At 42.2% G+C, this 20,656-nt stretch overlaps 1 protein-coding gene across 1 annotated transcript; it reads right to left on the reverse strand.

The window, feature by feature from the left end:
• Nucleotides 1-93: 93 nt before the first annotated feature.
• TUBB6 (tubulin beta 6 class V) lies at nucleotides 94-17,921 on the reverse strand. Its single transcript, XM_053248129.1, has 4 exons — nucleotides 17,707-17,921; nucleotides 16,793-16,901; nucleotides 8,083-8,193; nucleotides 94-1,700 (listed from the first exon to the last, which is right to left on the reverse strand). The coding sequence occupies exons 1-4, from the start codon at nucleotides 17,761-17,763 to the stop codon at nucleotides 637-639; spliced, it is 1,341 nt and encodes a 446-aa protein (XP_053104104.1). The 5' UTR covers nucleotides 17,764-17,921; the 3' UTR covers nucleotides 94-636.
• Between the last annotated feature and the right edge of the window lie 2,735 nt (nucleotides 17,922-20,656).

Here is a 20,656-nt window from a genome sequence, read left to right on the forward strand (position 1 = left end):
AGTTATATCACGGAGAGATTACTTCTTTTCTTTAGCTTTTTCATTTAAGTGTCTGCATTTGAATACTGATTAAACACATTCATATACAAAATATTAAAGATTTTTTCCATTGTTTTTATTAACAGTTTGTTCCCAGCAACTCACTACTTTATACTCAGTACAGAACAGCACTCAGAAGACTCACTAACACCACAATTCTAACTTGGAAATAAGTTGCACTAATATAGGTAACACTTACTCCCAAGTAATTTGTGCATAAGATTGCAGCCTAAGTTAATTGTTCTGATTCACAGTTTGAGGAAAAACAATATAGCCCTATTTTTGAATTATTTATTTAGGATCCATTCCTTTCTGGGAATCTGGTGCATTTATTTATCTGATTCATTTCATAATATTTGCATTGACATTTTAAGCCAAAATTCTCAAGGAGAATAAATAGCTGTGTATCAACCAAAGCAAGCTCTTAGGTTAAAGGCTAGTGCTGAGCACTCAACATCCTCTCCAACGTCAGTAGTGGTTGAGCAGACACCTAGCCTCTGAAAAATAAGCCCTAAAGAGTCTCACCTATCATGGAAAAGATTAGAGCTATATCTAGCTAGTCAAAATTGAGAATTTTAGAACAGCACTAGGGAGAATTTATTCGTTGATTTCTTCCTCATCATCTTCAAATGTTTCTTCTCCATCATTTGCTGTAGCTTCTTGGTACTGCTGATACTCTGACACCAGATCATTCATATTGCTTTCTGCTTCTGTAAATTCCATCTCATCCATCCCTTCTCCTGTAAACCAGTGTAGAAAAGCTTTTCTCCTGAACATAGCAGAAAATTGCTCTGAAATTCTTTTGAACAGCTCTTGAATAGCGGTGCTGTTGCCAATAAACGTCGAAGCCATCTTAAGGCCACGGGGTGCTATATCACAAACTGCCACTTTAACATTGTTTGGGATCCATTCCACAAAGTAGCTGCTGTTCTTGTTCTGGATGGCCAGCATCTGCTCATCAACCTCCTTCATGGACATGGGTCCTCTGAAGACTGTAGCTACTGTCAGATACCGTCCGTGTCTTGGGTCACAAGCTGCCATCATATTTTTGGCATCAAACATCTGCTGAGTGAGTTCTGGGACTGTGAGGGCCCGGTATTGCTGACTTCCTCGGGCTGTCAGTGGAGCAAAACCTGGCATAAAGAAGTGTAAACGTGGAAAAGGAACCATATTTACTGCTAGCTTCCGTAGATCAGCATTTAACTGGCCTGGGAAACGCAATGATGTTGTTACCCCACTCATGGTAGCAGATACCAAGTGGTTCAAATCTCCGTATGTCGGAGTGGTGAGCTTCAGGGTGCGGAAGCAAATATCATACAATGCCTCATTGTCGATGCAATAGGTTTCGTCTGTGTTTTCAACTAGTTGATGGACTGAGAGTGTGGCATTGTATGGTTCCACCACAGTGTCAGAGACTTTAGGAGATGGCATGACACTGAAGGTATTCATTATCCTATCGGGATATTCCTCTCTGATTTTGCTAATGAGTAGTGTCCCCATCCCGGAACCTGTTCCTCCTCCAAGGGAATGAGTGAGCTGAAATCCTTGTAAGCAATCACAGTGTTCACATTCTTTCCTTACTATATCAAGCACTGAATCTACAAGCTCTGCTCCTTCTGTATAATGTCCTTTAGCCCAGTTATTTCCAGCACCTGTTTGTCCTGTGATAACACAACAAAAGAGGAGAGATGAATAGGTTTACTGTGTCATGAACAAATAATAGATGCAAAATATTGATAGTAGCAATGTGTCTTTTGTCATTTTACATTTTAGTACTGTATATACTTGAGCAAACAATTTTGGCATAACTTCAATAGCAGTATACTAAAAGCTCAGTTTTTAAAAAATGTATAAAGTGCTCCTTATGCTCCTAAGAACTGCCACATTTTGTCTCACACTAGAGTACATGGTGACATCAAGGAAATACAATGCAGGATGATGATTGCAGAACATTCCACTCCTCATGCAGCAACCATCAGTACACCACAAATGACATCCCAAAAGACAGTTCCCACACTCTTTCCCAGTGTGGAGCACCCTTGTTCAACAAGATGTTTGCCTTTACACCCAAGAAAGAATGGCATACCTGAAACACTATCGGCAGCTTGAGATTTGGCTCACAAAGATATTATGTGTGGCTACTATAGTCTTGATGGCTATATGCTGCCTCCAGATTCAAAGGCAGTTATGCCTCTGAATACCAGTTGTAGGGAACCAATCGCAGGAGAGAGGGGATGCCTTCATCTTCTACATATGGGCTTCCTAGAGGCATCAGGTGGGCCACTGATGGAAATAGGATGCTGGGCTAGATAGGCCTTGGCATGATCCAGCAAAATTCTTCTTAGGTTCTCCTTTGATTTTTGTTATTTTAGTGTACTTTTTGTAGAGATGGTTTAGGCAGCAATTCAAAATGTCTTTAATTGATATAAGCCCAATTTAAATAAAGGGTGTTTGCTTCCAAGTTAGTGATTTGGAAAGTGAAGGTAATTGTGTCCTTATCTGCTTCCATTTGCAAATCAGCTCTAGAATAAAATTCAAATCATTGCTGTCAGCTTTTCTAAAAGTCATGCCCAAAATCTAGAATTCATCCTCCAGTGACAGGTGCATTTGCACTTCTTGGAGCAGGGAACATTTGCCCTGGGCTCCATGTAGGCTCTGTAAGGACAGCAGCAGCAAATGGAACATAGGAGATTTGGGGAAAGCTTTTGAAAGCATGTTCCCCCATTGTTTCCCTTAGCTGCTCAATAGGCAAATGAGCCAGGAGCTGCATTTCATCTGGCTTGTATGAGGAAGGGTCCTACCATGCAGCACACTGGTGCTACCTGGTAGCACACTTCCTGGGGTGTGTCCTCTTTCATCTGGGCTTGCTATAGGCTCTGTAAGGGTAACAGCAATGGCAGGACCATCAGAGAGTACAGGACCAGCAGATTCATTTAGGCCCTTTGCCCAGTGTCTTTGTAGACCCACCTAGCTGTGCAAAGGTGGGGCAGCTGTGCAGGTGGCTGCTTTTTCTTTCTTAACCTACGGTGCAATGCCCTTACCCCCTGCTTTTGCATCACTGGAGACAACCCTAGGGGTATTGCTTGATAGGTAGATGGTGTCAGGCAAAGAGCATTCCAAGCCACCACCACTAAGGTAAACCTCCACAAAGGTTACTTTGGTGGTAGCAACAGCAGCTTAGTGCACTGGCGGCTGCCATCTTTTTTCACAAGAGCCTCTGGAGTGGGCCAAGGGCCCTTTGATGGCCTTAATTGCCCTAGATGACCACCTCTGATATTAGCTCTACCAGAAAGTGAAGAAGAGGCCTTTAATATCACATTCCTTCAGCATCTGTCTTAGCTGCCACTCCAAGAGACGAGCTAATAGATTTGTATTGTATTATACATTTGACATTTTGATTGAAATGCAGGGTATAACTCTTTTAGATCAACAAGAGTTTAAACAGGCCATTTGTAAAGAAAATAGATGCAAAATGGACCCAGACTTTTAAACAACAATTTCTGTTTTTTTCCGTTACAGATAGCTTTCAATTGCAATTGTTTAATGCTTATTTTCTGAAGCATGCTTCTCAACTTGCTTGTCTCCTAAAGCAGGCCCTTGCCTTTTGTTCTACTAATATATTGCTTTGTGGTGCTGAAAAAATAGTAGTTCATCATCTAAACTGCTGTTTAGACATGAAAGTCTGTGCATTGACTACAAATGTCTAGTCTATTTTTCCCCCTTTGTTGCATTTCTGGTGAGCTAAGGGATTGTTCAATGTGTTGCTATTTTTATTGTCCCATGAAAATGTGGGAAGCTTTCTGTTTCCTGCCAACTGTGCAGAGTTCTAAATGATAACATCCCAACATTGAAATAAGTTCAGAGTCCTGCTGTGCCTCAGCTGCTGCCCCCTGGAGATTTTGCAGGCCATCAAAAAAACATGGCCTTGTGCTGTTAGTTCACAGCAACAAATTGTGACAGTCTCAGTGAAGCAAGAACAGCAATCGCTTCAGTAGTAAATGATAACTTGCTCCTTGAACATGTACTCAAAGCATCATCACTCCAGACACATCACTCTATCTGTGGGGAAATGATGAAGTAATGGACTGTAGAAGGTTATTAGGAAAGGGTTAATGCATTTTCTAAACAGCTCTGCAGTGTGGATTGTGGCACCCTTGCTGTGAAATGTGACAGCTGAAAACCACTGGAGAGAAGGGAAGAGTGTTCAGTGGAAGTGTGGACCTGCTTGTGAGTAGACAGCCTAGAAGGGGATTGGTTGTAAAGAACCACCTCGATAGGTTCTAAGAAGAAGAAGAAATAAGTTTTGAAAAGGAAGATCTGTGAAGTCACAGGTTAAAGATTGAACCATATGAGAACTGTGTAAAAGCTATAAACAAAGAGCTGTACTGGAAAAGAAACATGCAACTGTACTAATAGTGAATGACAATATCATCAGAATCTTTAATCAATAAGGGGAAGGGAAAATTGTGCCATCGAGTCGGAGTCTACTTCTGGTGACCACAGAGCCCTGTGGTTTTCTTGGGAGAATACAGGAAGGGTTTACCATTGCCTTTCTCCCACGTAGTATGAGACAATGCCTTTGCTGTTGCCACTGAAGTGAGCATCCGCCTCCAACACCTTCCTATATTGCTGCTGCCCGACCACAAATATATATTTACTAGGCACAGTCTGGGAAGCACACCAGCGGGGATTCGAACTAACAGTTTCTTGCTCCCTAGGCAACCTGCTTCACTGCTGCGTCATCACAGCTGATTTAATCAATAAATCTTTATCTTGTTAATTTTATTTAATGAGTTAGTCCAAGTGGTTCTGTTAAATCTCCCATGCCTATAACACTATGTTACTAGTCCTGAAGATAGTGAAAGATCTAATAAATTATTTGAACCAGAGTTGGTGGCAGCAAAACCATGAAAACCACAAAAGGGTTAAACAACAACCTTACATAAATATTAACACACACACCAAACACTAACCCCTCTTGTACCCTGTGTTTTGAGGAAAATCAACCTTGTAGGAATTTCTTAGACTTTATTAAAGTTTTCCATATGCTGCCACCAGGAAAAACTATCAATACTTAAGATTCCTTTCAGTCTCTCACTGTGTTGGTTAATGTAGCTTTGCACAGCATGAGTAGAGAAGTGACAGAGCTCACACAGACCAGAGGTTCAAAACAAACAATTTATTTCTAACAGATGTTTCTTAGGTTTTGTTTATCTCTAGAAGGCTGTTGTGTATTGGACTTATTGATGTTATGAGGTTACACTTTACTTTGTTGCAAAGTACTCTTTAAGCTTTAATTTAAAGTCCAAACCAGGCATTTTCACAGAAACCCAGACCTCATTTCAGGCTGTCTTATTCTTTGAGTCACAGAACATCTCCTCTGAGACTTTCCCTAAACAGACCCAAACCCCCAACACACTCTCAGCTGACTTTTCTGTCCATACCAACTCTCACCAATGGATTATTTTGATTGACAGCTCCACAAAGTTCCAAACACATTTGCAAAAAGTACAGCGCATTAATCCCTCCAACGTCATTTCATCACAGTATCCTTAAACCGTGACTTCACCATCTCAGTTTAACACAAGTAAACATCTGTTGGAAACTGAAAGGAAGAAAGTTCCCAAATTGTCATATCAGCTGACAAAAAACCTGATAAAATGTGTACTTTCTTCCAAATTTTCATGTGGGGCCAATTTCAAACTCCTCCCTTTAAATCACCATATCATGCCACCTCAGATAGGTGCATATGAATCAAAGTATTTAGGCCAAGGGCCAGCAATTGGATTGAGTAGATTTATCTAACTAAATTTTACAGATGTAATAAAAAGTCCTGAAAGGAGGTTAGCAATGGCTTTAAAAAAATGACAGAGCATAAAAGCTCTCCTGTTTTGTTTCTGAAATTATGGCAAGTGTTGTCTTTTTATTTATTTATTTACCACTGAAACGATGTCGTCTTAAGGGGGATTTTATGGGGCACCCATGTGATATCATGAGCATTACATGTTAAATCTGTGTTCTCACATGAAACAACTATTTTTGTTGCTCAGATATTCTGACACAAAAACCCTAGCAGAACACCTTGCACAGGGAGCAAAGATGCTAAGACGCAGAACTTGTCTGGGTCTGAGGAGGAATGGTTTTCTGTGTAGGTGGTGAAGTACCAGAGAGCTGGCTCCCAAGGGCCTGCCCCCACACCTCTTCCACACCTGAGCACACCTTGACCAGGTTTTCCCTGTTTCACTCATCAGGTGTCATTTCTGCTGTGCTCTTTTCTCTCCCACCCAAAATTCTGACCAATTAATTGTTTAAATTACCATTCCTCTTGCTTGAAGCCTGGGCCAGCCCTTGGATAAATAGTGCCCTGTGCCCACGATTCGTTTATCAATGTTATCAAGCTGTGTTGTTTGTGCAGTTCTGGTACTACAGCAAGCCCTACTACTGCTCCTAAGCGTTCCCAGCAATGACCGTGAAAGGGGCCCAGAGCTACCTCTCAATAACTTGTTGCTTTGCTACAAGTGCTCTCCTGCTCCAGTTCTGGGATCTGGCCAAAGTTTCACAGGCCTTCAGCTTAACTGCACACAGTACACTCAACAAATAGCAAACTGTCAAGCTCAGCTTGCCACCCCCTTCCAGTGGTCCCTGTAACAGGGATTCACAGATGTTATTTACTACAATTCCCAGCATCCCCAGCTGCAATGGCCTTTGGCTGGGGGTTATGGGAGTTGTAGTCAACAACATCTGGGAATCCCTGTTAGAGGGAACACTGCCCTCTTCAGCTGGATGCCCTGGGTAAACACCAAGATCATCTACCCCTAATGCTGACTTAGGCTGGGGAGCTTTACTCTTTTTTTAAAAAATCTAATGCTTGATTTGCACTTTTTCATATTTGCACGAATTTAAATTAAAATAAGGAAAGGGGAGAGCAAGAGCTCAAGTCACATGTGATCCATTGTGTAAACTCCATTTCTCTTCTACATGCAATTCAGCGTGGAAACTTATGGTAGTAAGCACAAAAAAGGCTTCCATTTGGAAGGGCCCTAATAAAGTGCTGCCAGAGTTTAAAGTGTTTCCCACACTTTAAACAAAAAAAGAGTTTTCTCAGGTGGGCAGCTTTACTGTGGCAGGAAGTGCCTAAATTTAAGCCATTTTGAACACTACACCAAAGCAAAGCTGAAAATTGCCATTGGCTGTATGAAGGCTGTCCTGATGGCACTGTCAATGGTTCCCTCGTATGAATGAGATGTGGTGACAGCCAACGACCTGGATGGCTTCAAGAAGGGTTTGGATAACTTCATGGAGAGGTCTATCAAGGGCTACTAGTTGGAGGGCTACAGGCCACCTCCAGCCTCAAAGGCAGGATGCCTCCGAGTACTAGTTGCAGGGGAGTAACAGCAGGAGAGAGGGCATGCCTTCAACTCCCGCCTGTGGCTTCCAGCAGCATCTGGTAGGCCACTGTGCGAAACAGCATGCTGGACTAGATGGGCTTTGGGCCTGATCCAGCAGGGCTGCTCTTTCACTCCACCCTAAGTGTTGTGAAACTGCGTTCATTCTCCATTTGGAAAACCCCCAGGCTGAATAGAAATTCATTTGTCATCAGCATGCAGGTTTTGGCAACATCCTGTCAATTCATAAGTTAAGTTTCACCCCGCCCCTTTAAAGACACATTCACCAAAACAGCAAAGACACATTCACCAAAACAGCAAATAAGCAAAGGTTTATGTGCTTTGCTCTCAGTATACATTTCAACGCATAATCTGCCAGTCCACTGACATGATATGCACTGGTCTGGAGCCATTGCACCCTACATGTGCAGGACCACATGTGCCGAAGGCAGTCTCGATGCTGCAGAGAAAAGGCCATTGTGCAAGCAGTGTGACCACACTTTCTCCCATTGTCATGAATGAGAGTAACTGAACCACCTGTTCGCTACAGCAAGGCTGCCCAGTGAATAAACAACAGCTCCAATGTGGTGTGCGTAGCCACTCTCTACTATTGCACATAATGTCAAGCACTGTCTGTAACAGAAAATAATCCACATACCAAAGATGAAATTATCAGGCCGAAAGAGTTGTCCAAATGGGCCAGATCGCACACTATCCATGGTTCCTGGTTCCAAGTCAACCAAAACTGCTCTGGGCACATATGTTTGCGCTATAAACACAAAATAAAATGCAGCTTTATTAGAAATTTCATCTATAAAAATGAACTACCCTCATTTGCTCACACATACAAATTCATGAATGTCATCACTATGTTTCAAGTAGCTTAATATTTATCTAACTAGTGCATTCTTACATAATTTTTGTGGGTACTAATATTCCCACAATTTGGTTAGAAAAATGTCTCATAATGTCCCTTATCTAGACTGCTGGCCAGTCCCTTCTTTTTTTTATCAGCAGGGAGTGAACACTGTTTCATTTCAATGATCATTTCGTTCTTTTCAAAGGCTGTCAAGTGCCATACCATTTAGGTTTTTATTTTTTTTATCCTTTAAAATGTTTTGTTTCAATTCCTGTCTTGTTAAAACATTGGGCAGGTTCAAACCATACAGCCAGCAGCAGCCCATGTAAAGACGAAGGGAATGCACATTGGGACACCCTCCATGGACCCAAAACCCTACCAGCAGGTCCCTTGATCGCATGCGAGAGATGTTCATCTGAATGACTCCTAAACACACACACCTGTTCAAACAAGAACTTGGAGTGCATGTTTAGAGGCTATTCGTATAAACAACCCCCACACATGATAAAGGGATGCATCAGGTGGACAGCAGGATGTCTGGGGAGGTTGTCCTTATGCACATGCTCTCTTTTTCTTCATGTGTTCTGCGTGCCATATTGTTTGAACCAGCACAATGTTACAGAGCAATCTTGTGCATGTTTACTCAGAACTAGATCTCAGTATGTTAATTGGAGCTTTCTTTCAAGTAGGGGTGAATAGGATGGCAGCCTCAGTTGCTCCGATAATCTCTTAGGTGGAAAAGCATGGTATAAAGGACTGGAAAGAAAAAAACACAGCCCCAAGCTGATTTTGCTTACAGTATATTTCACCTATTCACCACAGACACTTTATTAAGTTAACTGGGGGAGAGATAGGCTTGTTTCTGAGCTGCACCCCACAGCTTCACAAAACCACATAGATCTCTCTCAATATTCCCCTTTTTGCATGCCATGCCAAAGTTATTGGTGTATATGTAAAGAATCCTGCATTCCACCTGAGGAGAGAGGATGCATGTTGAAGAGAATGAGAGTTGGGGAGTCAGTGGAGAAAAGCAGCTGAGGGAGAGAAGAAAGTGGAGGGGAAGAGAGGGAGAATTAAGAACTGGATCAGATCAACTTCACATTTGATCTTGAAAGATTTTTGTCTGCTCTGCTGGACAATGGCCTGTTGGTGTCTGCTGGATTACAAACTTTCTGGTTTACAAATACCTGAGCTCCCCCCCCCCCACTCTTTTGGTGGGGAATTTCCTCATGAAGAGGAAGTAAACCATTTTGCCCAAGTCCCTGCTTGGTGTTCTTTATTTCTATCCCTACTTGGCAATGTTTAATTGTTTTGTAAACTATTTGTGTTAGATGTTAAAATAAAGTTAAGTAATAACAAAACATTAAAACTATACTTTTAATAAAATAATTGTAATAAAATTTAATTTTAATATTTTATTAAAATTATTCAAGTTAAATAATAATAGATATGATAATATAATTTATATTTATTATTTTTAGTACCGTAGTCTATAGATTAAACACTGATCAGCTTAAATTTTGATTGACCAAACTTATCCCTTTCTTTTGCCAACAATAACGGTTGGTTACATGTATATGAGTATGGATAAATAGATACATGGATACAATTGTGCATGCTGATGCTATTTTCAAAAGGAAAGGAAAGAAAACCTGAGCCCACATTCTTTAGCTTAGAAAGCACAAATGCACAGGAAAGATGGAAAGAGTAATATTGGGACAACTAATGAAAAATAATCATATCCTGTGCTTGTGAAAAGTTGATATGGTTTTCCTGCATGTAAACATCTTCTATCTGTTAGCAACCTTTTAAAAAAAAAGTTATTTGATGCCTGATTGCTTTTGAATGGGCCTATCACTATGGTTTTGCACTAAGACAATACCTGGTCAGCACATAGGGACCTGAAAAATAATGGCAATATCTGTTGATAGTTAGTAGCTGTTTCTTAATGGGTGCACATTTGCAGCTTTCAGAAAAGACAGAAGGTCCATGCACACATTATGTTCAACACTTGTACAACGATTATACAGTGTACACAGGTACAGATCTGTACACAGCTACAGTCATTCACATGTTATACTGAATGCAGGTACAGAAGTATATTTCCTAGCTGCACAATGCACAGGTATTTGAAGAGCTTGTGTTGTATTCTATTTTTGTTGAGAAGTTTGTCCCAGTGGGGATCCTGTAGAGAGTTTGGGAAACAGAGTCAGATAGGAAAGGGAGGAGGAGAAAATGGAATTGTTTCAGAATAAACTCTTTGCTAAATCTGCATAAGGTTACTTTGTGTTTATGAGGGAAGCAGCTATAAAACATTTGGCGAGGAGATTTTGAATCAGCTAATCGTGTGAGCCTACAAAGCTTGTGAACATTCCTGCAACATTGCATTGCATTACTGGCACTCCATTCCTGAACTGCTTTCTACTATCGCAGCTACTGATTGTTTCTCCAGCTTCCTGATCTGCACAACCTCTGCAAGTACTTTTTCCTTATCAGTCCTGGACTCCGTTGTTCACTGGATGTCCACCTCAGCATGGCTCAGATCCCACCACCCCCTTTTTTCCCCACCCACCCAGGAGAACCTGCTCTTCCCCCGAAAAAAAGATCCTATTTCTGCAATTACTCCTCACCTTACAGACTCCTGATTTTACTCCAGCAAAGCAAAAGGCTATATTTCTTACTGCCTGGGCCCTGAAGGCCAAATAATATATAATCATTTGCACTTTCTTGCCAGCTTGGAAGTGATGCCAATCCTTATGAAGCTGCTCTTCAAGCCTTAGATGATCATTTCAACCCTACTTAGAAGGTGATTGCTGAATGTTACAAGTTCTATTCTAGATCCCAACTGCCTGGTGAATCTATGATCAGTATGTCACAGCATTGCGTACCGTAACTGTAACCTGTGAGTTTGCCTACTTGACTGATGAACTGATCAGTGTGTTAAGAAAACACATTGTTCCCAATTGTAGGGGGAAATGCTATTGGTACAGAAACTTACCTTGGATAAAGTTATAGATATGGCTAGAAGGGTCGGAAATGCTCTTCACCGTGCCAAATCACTCTCTGATATCCCAAACCCAACCTCCTGAAATCCAGGCTGTTCAGTCTAAATCCTTTCAAACCCAATCTTCTTATAGGACACTGCCACAGAAAGTGGCAGCACAAGAAAGGAGAAGCTACCACTGTGGAGACTCTGCCTACAAAGCCAATTTTCCTCACAGTTCTGCATGGAAGGTGCAAAAAGGGGGCCACTTTGCTAAGGTTTGAAAGTCTGCAGTCCACTCCATTACTGATTCACCATATGATAAGGATGAGGCAGATGTCCTGACAGCATGACAGAATCAGAGCCTGTTTCTCCACAATGTCAGGTTAAACTCAATGGCCATGAAGTGCGGATGCTGACTGATTCTGGTTCTCCGTACACTACCATTCCTCACTACATCAGATCTGCACTTGCAGCCTTCAGACTTCCACCCATGGGGGTATGGATGTACACTTATTGCCATAAATGGATACTTCACTGCTGTCCTGGAATACAAATGACATACTGCAGAAGGAAAAGTATGTGTCACAAAAGGTAGTCTCAATATTGGGCTGGAAGCATCAGAAAGATCCACAGAGAGTGTTAGACCCAAATAGCATCGAACCCATATTACAGATGATGGAGCATCCATATGCAGATATGAATGTTGATTGCTCAGACATTTTTGCTGATACTCCTGGCACTGCTATACATTTCAAACATAAAATTCAGATGAAGGCAAATGCAATACCTGTACAACCAAGTGAAGAATATATCCATAGCATTGCACCAACTACTTAGAGATTTAAGACTGTTACAGCATGCTGACAATATAGAACTTGTTGATTCATCAAAATGGGTTCTGATTGTTCTTGTGAGGAAATCAAATGGTACACTTTGAATGTGCGAAGGTGTAAGAGATGTGAACTCCAACATGGTAGTGGATTGTCATCCATTACCCAGTATCAATGAAATGCTGTTAACTCTGAAAAACGCCTCAGTGTTCACAACTTTGACCTTGTCTTCAGCCTATCATCAAATTCCTCTGCTTAAACGTTTTTGCAAAAACACAGCCTCTTTTTCAATGCAAAAGGCTGCCTCTGGATTAGTCTCTGCAGCTTTCGTATTTCAAAGAATGATGCATGCAATCTTTGGGACTATGGATGGCCTTTTAGTGTATGGCAAGAACATTGAAGACCATGATGCTAAACTGACAGAAGTCTTAAGAAATCTCTGACAACAGAGACTTACTATCTCTGCAGAGAAATTTCAGTTTTGCCCACACTCAGTGATGTACTTGGAACACCCAATATCTCAGAGTGGCATACATCCCAGAACAGACTTGGTGAAAGCTATTTGGGAAGCACCAGAGCCACACAACAAGGGTGCACTTCACTCAGTTTTAGGACTCTGTGAGTATTACTCTAAATTTGTTAGACAATTTGTCTCAAAAGTTGCTCCGTTGTATCTTTTTTTAAAAAAAAGAATGTAGCATTTAACTGGGATGCATCCTGCTAGGCTAGTTTTCAGATTATCAAATCGGCCATTGCTGAAAACACTGTTCTCACTTCTTTTGACACCAACAGGCACACTATTGTAACCACTGATGCATGTGAATATGGTTTGGGATTACATCTTCCTTGACCCAGCAAAAAGAGAACAGGGTAGTTGCAGTTGCCTTTGCTTCCCGAGCTTTAAGGATGGTTTTGAAAGTCCATTGAGTCTTTGCTTCCTTCCCATAAATGTTTCTCATCCCTGTTGGTCCTTGAAGCAGCTCCAGCAAGTTGAGTCTTTCTACATTTCCTATGTGAGTTTTTCCCCATCAGACTCCACAGGGACTGAGGAGCCTTTTGCTTCCTTCCTATCTGCTAACAAGGCTTTAAGCTGCACGTGGATTGTAGAATGGGTCTTTCTTACTGAGACAGCAGGATTAGAACAAGGTATCTTCCCTTTCCACCACTTCCTATATCACAGTGTTGGGTGAGCATGGCACACTGTGTGCTAGTGCACTGCACAACAGTACAGAAATGGAGTGGGGGGAAGGCCTCACTCAACTGATGGATATGTTGGAAAAGCTTTTCAGGGAAAAGAGTATGAATGACCCAATCTGGAATGTATCCAGAACAAAAGCTCAATATGCTCACATTTGTAAAGAATGCCAGGATTTCATGCTATTGGACCGGGACAATAGCATTTAGGGAACTGATGTTAGTGAATCACTCATAGCTACAAATAATGGCGCTGCAAACTTTGTCCTTATGAGCTTGCATGACTCATGAGAAAAACTGCTTGAGACTCCATAAAGACAGTAAAAAGCTAAAGTAAAATATGATAAACAGAACAAAACAAATAAAATAGGTTCATTACTTCACTGGGATCACCATTTTCCCAAGCAGGGCTCAGGTTTGGAGTCTGCTGTCAACACCAAGCCCAGCCTTAGAATGTGAAGATCAAAGTCATACTTACGAGCATGTGCCGGACACCTTTCATTAACCATGCTGAATAACAACAGTCACCTCTTACACATCTGGGATGGGGGTGGGGAGCAGAGCTTCCAGGGTTAGGGTTAATTGTTTCCTTTCATGCATCTGTTCTGGTCTGCCATGGGCAGAGGGCAGGAAGATTAAAAGAGTACGGGAGGGGGGATACGTGTGTGTGTGTGTGTGTGTGTGTGTGTGTGTGTGTGTGTGTGTTTTAAAGCTTCCTTGTGGATGTGGAAGCTAAAAGCCTATGAAAAGCAGGGGGCTCTACATCGCACAAAGGTACACGAGCCCAGTATTATTGCATGTACGCAAGTTGTACAAACACATAAATGGTACAAGTGATAATAGACAAGCACAAACCAATTATTTCCAGTGGACTCACTCTTCTTTTTGCTTTTGCAAAATTTCTGAAATTCATTATTGGGTTGGCAAATCCTTGCACAGTATGTCAGCCACTGACTACAGGCACTAATCAAAGATGAGGATCACACTGATTGGCAGTCATGAAGGTAGCCTTTGATGAGGGCCAAAGTACATGTTACCTTAAGTGCATAACTTTAGCTGATGTACTTGGGTTCCTTCCCCACTAATAGCAGAGGGACAAGATCCAGACTGGAACAACAGTATGGTGTCAGAGGGGAATCTTTGCTCCGGGCCTGGTCCTTATCCAGATCAGAGCTCCTGCACGACTGCTGTTTCAAGGCACATGGCAAGTGGACTGAGAGAAGCCACACAGAGACGCTAGAGAGGTTATTCTCATGTGTACCCTAACCCAGGCTAGGGAAGCCTAGCCTGGGATTAGGCTGCATGTGAGAACCACCAGGATCAGCCCCAGTCTCAGCAGGGCAGCGCTGCCTAGACCTGCTTTTATACCTGGCTCTTAGCCAGGATTAAAGGCTCAAACAAGCCCTTAACCCGGGCTTATAGGAACATAGGAAGCTGCCATATACTGAGTCAGACCGTTGGTCCATCTAGCTCAGTATTGTCTTCACAGACCGGCAGCGGCTTCTCCAAGGTTGCAGGCAGGAATCTCTCTCAGCCCTATCTTGGAGAAGCCAGGGAGGGAACTTGGAACCTAGATGCTCTTCTCAGAGCAGTTCCATCCCCTGAGGAGAATATCTTACAGTGCTCACACTTCTAGTCTCCCTTTCATATGCAACCAGGGCAGACCCTGCTTAGCTAAGAGGACAAGTCATGCTTGCTACCTCAAGACCAGCTCTCCGCTCAAGGCAGCTATGTTCAGCCCCAGTGGACAGAGATGGGCGCCTAGAGCACCCGTCTCCTGGGGGAATCCCCCAATGCATTGCATATGTCACACGGTGCATTGTGGGATAACTGGAGGCCGGGACAGCCTCCGAAGCTCCACACTGCGGCATGCAGCACAGATCATCTGGGAGCGCAGTCTGCGAACCCAGCCACAGACCAGCACTCATCCTGGTGGAAGGTGAGTTTGACCAGCTTCCTCCCCACCCACGCCCCGCCCTGCCTGCTTGCTCGTGTGAAGGTCCAAGTTATCTAAGAGAGTGCCTTCTTCTACATGATCCCCACCACACGTTAAGGTCATCTGAGGAGGTCCGTCTCCAGTTGCCACTGGTTCGTCTGGTGGCGACGCAGAGGCGGGCCTTCTCTGTAGCTGCTCCTGGGCTGTGGAATGTGCTCCCGGCATAAATTCATAATTTGAGATCATTACCGTCCTTCAGGAGAGCCCTTAAAACCTATCTGTTTGGCGTGGCCTTCCAGGGTTTTAAATGATTGACCAACCATTTTAAATTATTTTACATTGTCCTGATTTCCAGGGTTTTTAGCTGTTTAATTGGTTTTTATTGTGTTTTAATAGTTTGATTTTAATTGTTAACTTCTTTTAATTGTTTTTAACATGATGTAAACCGCCCTGAGCCATTTTGGAAGGGCAGTATACAAATCAAATCAAATCAAAATCAAATCAAATCAAATCAAATCAAATCAATCAATTAATGGCCTCTTTGTCTTCCTCTGTTTCCTTAGAGAGGATTACCACTTGGGTTCTGAGAACCAAGGAGAGACATGCTCTGCATTTACTATGTGCAAGGGTGGGGTGGGGGGAGCCAAAAATAGTTGAGTTATGCAATGAGCATAAACTATGCAAATTAACACACCTTTTGTTTATTTTATCACTGCTGGGGAAGGGCAAAAAATAGCATGGAATCCAGCAGTCTCTCCTCCTGACGGCTAGAAATCCAGCCCAGTCCATCAGAGGGTCCATCTCTGTTTGCCCACATGCTTTCAAGCCAATCTTCACAGCCTTAAAGAGCAAGAAGCCTAACTTGTAAACAGAAATAAAATGAAGTGGAGATTCTCAGCTTTTTAATTCTGCACTCCAGTACCAGTTTTTGTGCAATGAAACGACAGAATTTCAGAGTGCTAATGGCTCTCTTCTCTTCAGTCACAATTAATTTTGAAGTTACAACCAGCTGATTAAAATTAATCAACAGATTTGCTCAGCCCCCTCCCTGGCTGTTCTAAAGTCCCTTCTTAAGACCCATCTATTTCGCCAGGCGTTTGCCCTTTAATTATTCTTATTCTTATTAATTTAATTATTTGTATTGGTATTGTTGTTCACCAGCTAGAGTCTTTGGAAGAGGCGGTATAGAAGAAAATTTAATTGATTGATTGATTGATTAATTAACATGCTGAAATGCACCACCAACTGACAAGATATATTTTTGCTTGGTGTTAAATGAAAAGAGATGTTTGGAACGCGTTTTTCTTAAAGGGTCACACCCTGTCCTAGATATAAACCACCTCCCTTTATTACCCAGAGAGTAAACAAGAGCATGTAATTGCAGAGGCTGGATGGCTGATTCCTAACAAAACACCACCACACATGTCTAATCAAGTTTATAGATGAGGCTGTAAGCAAGCTCTCTGCTCTCTTCATTGTTGCAGCATGCCGCCACCCACCCACCCCCGCCCCGCACTCTCAGAAAGAGATCCCACTATCCTTGGCCAACAACTCCACACTTACAGGATGATTCATTGTAGTAGACATTTATTCTCTCCAGCTGCAGTGCTGAGTCACCAACGTAGCCTCCTGCTGGGTCAATTCCGTGTTCATCACTGATCACTTCCCAAAACTTTGAGCCGCAAAACATAAAAAGAAGAAAAGAAAAATGAGAGGAACTCTGTGAAAGAACAGTCTGAAGAGCTTTGTTCTGACCAGACTAGCTACATGTTTGTCTCTCCCACTAACTACAAGTCATCCAGTTCCACCCATCCTTGGCAGGGACAGAGCAGGCCTTCGAGGCATGTGTCGGAGCAACAGCTGCTGAATTCTTGGCATGTTTGAGAGCTGCTCCTCTTAGCCCCTTCTCTGAACAGCAGAGAAGTTATAGGGTGGGGTTGCAAGAACGAGACAAAAGCAGAGCAGAGATACAGCAGGATTTCAAACCAAAGAGAAAACAGTTAAGGTCTCCAACCGTCTTTCTATTTTGGGTTGTTCTTTCCCCCACCCATCCCATCCCATCCCCACTTCCTCAGTAATTTTTTTTAAAAACTGGTTTCAGTTTTTCCAAAGCCTTTTATGGTCAACATGAAAGAGGCGAGCTTTTTAGTTCCCATTCTGGTGGTTTTCCAGCTCTCTGGTCAGCTTAGTACAGCTGATTTCCCCCCCCTCAACATAAGGGCAATTCTTAAGAAAGAGAAATTGGTTGTATCACTTTTCTTGGATCCTTAATGTAGTAAATCATTAAATATACCTCTCCAAAAAAACACTTTCTTTTGTAAACAAATGTTTAAGAGAGAGGCATATTATTACCTTAACACAATGTGGAACATCCTGAGACCACACAGAACTACCAAGGTTTACAAGTGGAACCACTAGAGACATTGCAGAAAGTTTTTTAAAAAGAGAGATAAAGGATGAACAACATGTGCCCTTACCTTGGTTCCAATCTGGTTTCCACACTGGCCAGCTTGGATATGAACTATCTCCCTCATGGTGAAACTTATACAAGCTCACAATCTGTCTACTCTCTTCCTGGCTCTTTGTAGAGTTCAGCTATGAGCAATGTCCCTGCCTCAATGAACGTTTTATTGGCTCCCGGTCTGTGATTCACCCTCCCTGCTTTGCTCACTCTGCAGCTTCACAGAAGAATGAGGGTGGGGGCGGGTTAGGAGCAGCAACTGGCTCAGGCTCTGCCCAGCCTTTCCTGGGGCTGTGTCTCCATGTGAATGGCATTTCATCTCATTGTCCCACCAAAGCACAATTCTAATATTCAGAGACCACAACAAGTCTCTGCATTTTTAATAGCCACCAAAATTCTAATTCCTGAATTCTAACCAGTGTTCATTTCTGAATACTAACATTTTAAAAAATGAATGCAAGTGAACAAAAAAACAGCAACCCAGTAAACACAGCATAAATTAGATCATACTATAATGAAACAGTTGGATAATTCAGTTCTTGACCTTGCCTGCACTGGTACTCCCTGCAGATGCAACAGAGGAAGAAGTGGAAGGAAGTTTGGTGATATTTGCTTTAACTCGTGCAACCTGATGCTCTGTATGTTTATTCAGGAAGAAGTCCCACCAAGTTCAGGGACCTTACTCCCAAATAAGGTTGCATGGGATAACAGCCTTAAATTAGGAGTGGTGTGATCTCATCACCTCTGCCACAGTGATAGGCACACAGATCAATAGCACATCAGTGCACATTTGATGTGAAACTGAGCTGCAGTTTTATGTTAGTGCAAGCACAGCCTTATGTACAAGTAGTCTATTTATTGTACAGGTGAAGTCTCTGATGCACACACAAATAAGTCTTCTATGTATTAGAACCTGCCTAATTATTCCAATAAGCCCATATGTGCAGGTGCTTCATTTGGGCACAGGATGGGGCACATGGGGGTCTGGATCTAGATGACTGATTAAAATTGATACTGCACCTATTTCGAAGGTACATGAAAAAAACCACATTGAACTCCAGTTCATCAGGATAAACAGGACATTGAAATGCATCTGTCTCATATGAAAAGCCCAGCATTTTTCCAGCTGAAGGACTGAGGACTGGAACCAATAATAATATGTCAACAAGAGAGCCAGCGTGGTGTAGTGGTTAGAGTGCTGGACTAGGACCGGGGAGACCTGAGTTCAAATCCCCATTCAGCCATGATACTAGCCATGATACTAGTCTGGGCCAGTCACTTCTCTCTCAGCCTAACCTACTTCACAGGATTGTTGTGAGGAGAAACTCAAGTATGTAGTACACTGCTCTGGGCTCCTTGGAGGAAGAGCGGGATATAAATGTAAAAATAATATGGAGTTTGGACTAGACAAGTGTGCTGCATTAATAATGAACAGAGGAAAAATAAGAAAAAAAGGAGGTATAGAACTGCCCAATGGAAGCAAGATCAAGAACCTGGAAGAGAAAGAACATTACAAATACTTGGGCATTCTCCAGGCTGATAACATTGCACATGCTGAAGTTAAAAGAAAAATTGGAAGTGAATACATCAGGAGAGTTAGAAAAATCCTCAAGTCCAAACTCAATGGCAGGAACACCATACAAGCCATAAACACCTGGGCTATACCTGTTATCAGATACACTGCAGGAATAATAGACTGGACCCAGGCAGAGCTAGAGACACTAGATCGTAAGACCAGGAAAATAATGACCATCAATCATGCTCTGCATCCCCGCAGTGATGTAGATAGGCTATACCTCCCTCGCAGCTCAGGTGGAAGAGGAATGCTGCAAGTCCATCAAACAGTAGAGGAGGAGAAAAGAGGCCTTGAAGAATATATCAAGGACAGTGAAGAAGATACACTTCAAATGGTCAAGAACGAGAAACTATTCAACACCAATGAAACAAAGCAGGCCTACAAGAAAGAACAAGTCAAGAACCGAGCAGAAAAATGGAAAAATAAGCCACTGCATGGTCAATATTTGCACAATATTTGCACAATATAAGTGGAAAATCAAACATCACCAAGACCTGACAATGGCTTAAGAATGGCAACTTGAAGAAAGAAACACAGGGTTTAATACTGGCTGCAAACAAGAACAGGCACTAAGAACAAATGCAATAAGAGCAAAAGTAGAAAAATCAACAACAAACAGCAAGTGCCGCCTTTGTAAAGAAGCAGATGAAACAGTGGACCACCTAATTAGCTGTTGTAAAAAGATTGCACAGACTGACTACAAACAAAGGCATGACAAGGTAGCAGGTATGATACACTGGAACATCTGCAAAAAATACAAGCTACCTGTAGCCAAAAATTGGTGGGACCATAAAATTGAAAAAGTGGTAGAAAATGAAGATGCAAAAATATTATGGGACTTCCGACTACAAACAGACAAACATCTGCCACACAATACACCAGATAGCAATAGCAATAGCAATAGCACTTACATTTATATACCGCTCTATAGCTGGAAGCTCTCTAAGCGGTTTACAATGATTTAGCATATTGCCCCCCAACATTCTGGGTACTCATTTTACCGACCTCGGAAGGATGGAAGGCTGAGTCAACCTTGAGCCCCTGGTCAGGATCGAACTTTTAACCTTCTGGTTATAGGGCGGCAGTTTTACCACTGCGCCACCAGGGGCAGTGATACAGATATCACTGTAGTTGAGAAGAAAGAAAAACAAGTGAAAATAATTGACATAGCAATACCAGGTGATAGCAGAATAGAAGAAAAAGAAATAGAAAAAATCACAAAATACAAAGATCTACAAACTGAAACTGAAAGGCTGTGGCAGAGACCCAGATAATCCCAGTGGTAATTGGCACCCTGGGTGCAGTTCCAAAAGACCTTGAAGAGCACCTCAACACCATGGGGGCCACAGAAATCACCATCAGCCAATTACAAAAAGCCGCTTTACTGGGA

The sequence above is a fragment of the Hemicordylus capensis genome, chromosome 4 (assembly GCF_027244095.1).
Source record: "Hemicordylus capensis ecotype Gifberg chromosome 4, rHemCap1.1.pri, whole genome shotgun sequence".
NCBI lineage: Eukaryota > Metazoa > Chordata > Lepidosauria > Squamata > Cordylidae > Hemicordylus > Hemicordylus capensis.

Excerpts from the sequence above, each read along its gene's own strand:
- TUBB6 (XM_053248129.1), bottom strand. The coding sequence starts at position 17,763 with ATGAGGGAGATAGTTCATATCCAAGCTGGCCAGTGTGGAAACCAGATT. Across the intron at positions 16,902-17,706 it reads GAAACCAGATTGGAACCAAG|TTTTGGGAAGTGATCAGTGA; the intron begins GTAAGGGCACAT and ends TGCGGCTCAAAG. Across the intron at positions 8,194-16,792 it reads CTACTACAATGAATCATCCT|CGCAAACATATGTGCCCAGA; the intron begins GTAAGTGTGGAG and ends TTGTGTTTATAG.